Source organism: Microtus oregoni, unplaced genomic scaffold, assembly GCF_018167655.1.
Source record: "Microtus oregoni isolate MIOR12 unplaced genomic scaffold, Mior012 000047F_ref0000412, whole genome shotgun sequence".
Classification (NCBI taxonomy): Eukaryota; Metazoa; Chordata; class Mammalia; order Rodentia; family Cricetidae; genus Microtus; species Microtus oregoni.
Window position 1 is genome coordinate 9,211,541 of NW_024543221.1, and position 4,230 is coordinate 9,215,770.

Below are 4,230 nucleotides of genomic sequence, written 5' to 3' on the forward strand. Positions count from 1 at the left end.
TTTTCAGTAGTCTTCCCGCCCCCAATAATCCTTCAGATTTTAGATGACAGAAGGGCTCTAAATTCTTGGCAAGTCTCTCAGCATCCATTGCCTCAATCCAGCCCTGAGACCTGTCCATCACCATCCCCCACTACCACCACCCAAAATAAAACTGGTAACTTATCCTTGCTATTCTTTGGCCTCAATACTTCCCTAAATTCAAAGAATATTCAGGCAAACTCTATCCACTTAAGTAGTATTCCTGGTTAACAGGGATATCTTAAAGACTGTAATGTTATAGACACTAACATTTGAGTCTCAATGAGAAAATTGAGTATGATATTGGAGATATATATACACATATATATAGGAGATACATAGGTGTACGTATGTGTGTATATACACACACTATGATATATGACATAACACAGTCTACAAAAGGGACTCAGAGAATGACTACTATTTTGTCCTGCAAAGGAGGCATAATTCCAGCGAAAGGCCTAAACATGTTACTGAGGTGGGCTTCAACTTCCCTTCTTTGCTAACACTTGAATTATTTTTTTCAAGACGTAGGTTTATTTTTAATTATTTCTGTGTCATGCATGTTGAGCGCAGATGCCGGCAGAGGTCAAAGGCACTGGCTCTCCTGGAGCTGGAGTCAACAGGTGGTTGTGAACTGCCAGACTTGTGGGCTGGGAACCGAACTATGATCCTCAGCAAGAGCAGCAAGCGCTCTTAAGCGCTGAACCATCTCTCCAGCCCAGACCTGAATTTTTATTTACACGCTGGTTACTTTCTGAAAAATGACTGGAGAATGTGCAAAGCTGACTCGCTTGGTGCCAAAGTCGGAACGCGCGCTGCCTGGCACTGGGGTCTGCTTAGGGGGCCCGCGTGGGAATCCCAGCAGCCCGGAGGGTTCCGCAGAGCTGGCCCAGCACCCCGCCCTGCCCGGGTGGCCGCGCCTGGTACCTGCTGGATCTCCAGCTCCATGTCGGGCAGCTGGCGGCCCAGCAGCTTCATGGGGAAGGCGGTCTGCGGCAGCAGCACCGTGTCGCGGTATCTGCCGCTGTTCGGGCTGCTCTGAGGGCTATCCGCCCCTGCCACCGACCGCACCACCAGCCTCCGATACCCCAGGCGGTCGGGAAAGCGGGCCGGCCTCCAGAAGCTGCCGGCAGCGGCCAGCGCCGCCGCCCCGGGCCCGTGAGGGCACAGCCCCCAACGCATGGTGGGCGAGAGGAGGACGCCTCTGCGCGGGGCGCACGGCAGCAGCCCGGGATCTAAAAGCTGGGACCCCCGGAGAACTCAACCGCGTGGGACTGCGCACGCGCGCGAGGCGGAAGAGGCGGGGTAGGGGCGGGGCCTTCCGGGTTGGAGGTCGGCGCCGCTCCTGGTCCTCCCCCAGGTCAAGCAAGGGTGGAGAAGGAGTGGGCCGCGGTCAGTTAGCTCTCCCTGGTCAGAGACTTTAGTTAAGCAACTTGTCCAGCGTCGTAAACATAACTAGTAGCGCAACTAAAGCCGGGCAGTGGTGGCGCAGGCATAAAATCCCAGCATTCGGGAAGCAGAGGTTAGGCGGATCTACGAGTTCGAGGACAGCCAGGGCTACACAAGTACACGGCTGTTATTTTGCCATTCCTTTACTACACTTAAAAAATAAAAGTATAAAAAGCCGGGCGGTGGTGGCGCACGCCTTTAATCCCAGCACTCGGGAGGCAGAGGCAGGCGGATCTCTGTGAGTTCGAGGCCAGCCTGGTCTACAAGAGCTAGTTCCAGGACAGGCTCCAAAGCTACAGAGAAACCCTGTCTCGAAAAACTAAAAAAAAAAAAAGTATAAAAGTTGGTATAAGTCAAGATAAAGTAGAAAAAAGGCAAAAGGTAAGCATTAACAAACAAAAAAAGTCAACGAATGTAAAAAAAGATGCTCAGTTTTGGGAGCCGAGAGGACACATTCATCTCATAGAACAAACATAAAGAAGTTTGCTAGCAAGTGTTGGGAGAGTGGGAAAGTAGACTGCCGGATGTAGTGTTCCACGTGTGATGCCTTTTCCTTTTTCCATGTGTATGTGTGGTACGTGTGTGTGTGTATGTTTGCATGTGTGGGTTCACATGTGGGTGTGTTTGCGGTTGGGAGTCATCTTCCATATCTCTTCCACTGTACTCACGGAGTTAGGGTCTTTCAATCAAAGCCAGAATTCATCCATATGGTTAGTCTCACTGACCAGCAGGCTCTGGGGAGGCCAGGCTTCTCCAGCTGGACATTTAAGTGGTTTGTGAGTCCTTGTGTTTGCACCGCCTTGGGATGCACTTCATCTCTGAACGGTGCTTTCCCATCTGGGAGCCTTACTGATGGCAGTCATCTCACTGCAGGGGGAAAATGCATACGCTCGGACCCCCTACCCCTGACACCACACACACACACACCTCTTTACAGAACAACTTGCTGCATTCATTCAACTCTGCTGTTTCCTGGGAAACCCTAGGAGAAGATACAGTGCAGAGTGCGCCTGTGGACCCTGCATTTTGCTGACTGAACTATATGCATGAGATAGATTTTATTTGTGCTTACTTATGGCGGTTATTATACAATTACAATGTGTTAGAAAAAACAATGTATGAGGGGTTTTTTGTTGTTTTTGCTTTTCGAGACAGGGCATCTCTGTGTAACAGCTCTGGCTGTCCTGGAACTTGCTTTGTAGACCAGGCTGACCTTGAACGCAAATGCCTCAGTGTATGGTTTTAAAGGATGTATATTGTGGATACTTTTGCCACACACAAAAGGCATGTCTGTGAGGAAGCAGCTGCCATATGCTCTCGCTGCCATGGAAACACCTAACGCCATGTCTTCCCTGCAATGATGAACTCTGTCTCAAACCATGGGCCAAAATAGCCCTTCCTCCCCCTAAAGTGTTCCTTGTCAGATTCTTGGTCCCAGCAAGGAAGTAAGTAACTAATATCCCATTGTACTCCGGCACCTGAGGGCTTTATGTTTTGTTTTATTATTTTTCATGTCCTTATTTTAACTGTGAGAACAATAACACTTATGAATGACTAAAATGAAAATAACTACGGATGGGCCCTGCCAAAATTCACATATTTGTGTTTCTCCAAGGTTTATGTTAAGATTCTAAGCCACAGTGGTGGTATTTAGAGGTGGGGGGTCTCTCAAGAGTGGTTAGATCGGGGGGCAGTCCTCAGGAGTGAAGGTCCCAGAGAGTTGCCTCTCCCCTTCTTCCTATGACAAGGAGAATGTACCATCTATGACCAGAAGATAGACCCCTGTCAGACGGTGACTCAGCATGACCTTGCATGACCTTGGACCTCCCAGCCTCCAGAATGCCTTGAAATAAATTACAAGTGTTCATAAACCACACACAAAAAGGCATGTCTAAATTCACAGAGTAAATGAAATAAAGTTCAAGTCTTTTCCAACCACAGCTATATGGAAATGGTATATGTTGACATTTCTCGCCGGTGAAAATAGGGGTGTGTTATGGTTTGTTTATGCCTGTTATCCCAGTATGTGAAAAGCTGAGGTAGGATTGCCATGAGTTCGAGGCCAGCCTAAGTGAGAACATGACACTATATATATAAGTTATGGTTTGCTTCTTATAACCAAAGTTCGAGAGTTGCAGAAAACACACAGAAAGAAATAAAATGTGTTCATTACCATCCTCACAAAATAGCCACCTGAGATTTTAAGAGGGGAAAACTGTTGTTTTTTATTAAAACAATCCCGTAAAGGCAACTCATAAGAGACAAGCCAGGCTAGGTGGTGGCATCTGTGCAATCGCAGCTAAGTTAGGAAGGAGTGTGGCTCAAGGCTAGTCTGGGCTACCTAAACCCCCCGTCAAGAAACAAAACAAGCAGAGCTGAGAGTGGTGCAGCCTCCAGGGGGCCACAGCTACACCTGACCCTGGCCAAGGTGCCACAGGGATCCCAGGTTTGCATCCCTGAGCCTGTGTTCATTCTGAACCAGGAGCTAGGAAGGCAGCCCCTAGGGAAACTCTGGCTATGCCCTTTGCTGAGATTCCCCTCAAGTGACCAAGGTTCCAAACTTCGGAGAAGAAACAACAACAAAAAGAAACAAAACAAGTAAAAACTGTTGCTGAGGTGAAGCTAAGACGCCAGGAACCAGCACCCGGGAACGTCCCGGGGGGACTCGGGCTTTGACGACAGGTGGCGTAAACCCGTGCTAAGCAGGTTCTTCCCCGACGGCCCGGAGCCCACGGGGAGACTGCTCTGCGCCTGCGCCGA

General features: G+C 49.1%; 1 protein-coding gene across 1 annotated transcript in view; it reads right to left on the minus strand.

Moving 5' to 3' along the window:
- The window catches only part of Iars2 (isoleucyl-tRNA synthetase 2, mitochondrial), a 38,869-nt gene extending 37,561 nt beyond the window's left edge, over positions 1-1,308 (minus strand). The window contains exon 1 of the mRNA XM_041635496.1: positions 949-1,308. Coding sequence (XP_041491430.1) covers positions 949-1,203 — 255 coding nt within the window. The 5' untranslated portion in view covers positions 1,204-1,308. The remainder of the gene's footprint in view (positions 1-948) is intronic.
- Between the last annotated feature and the right edge of the window lie 2,922 nt (positions 1,309-4,230).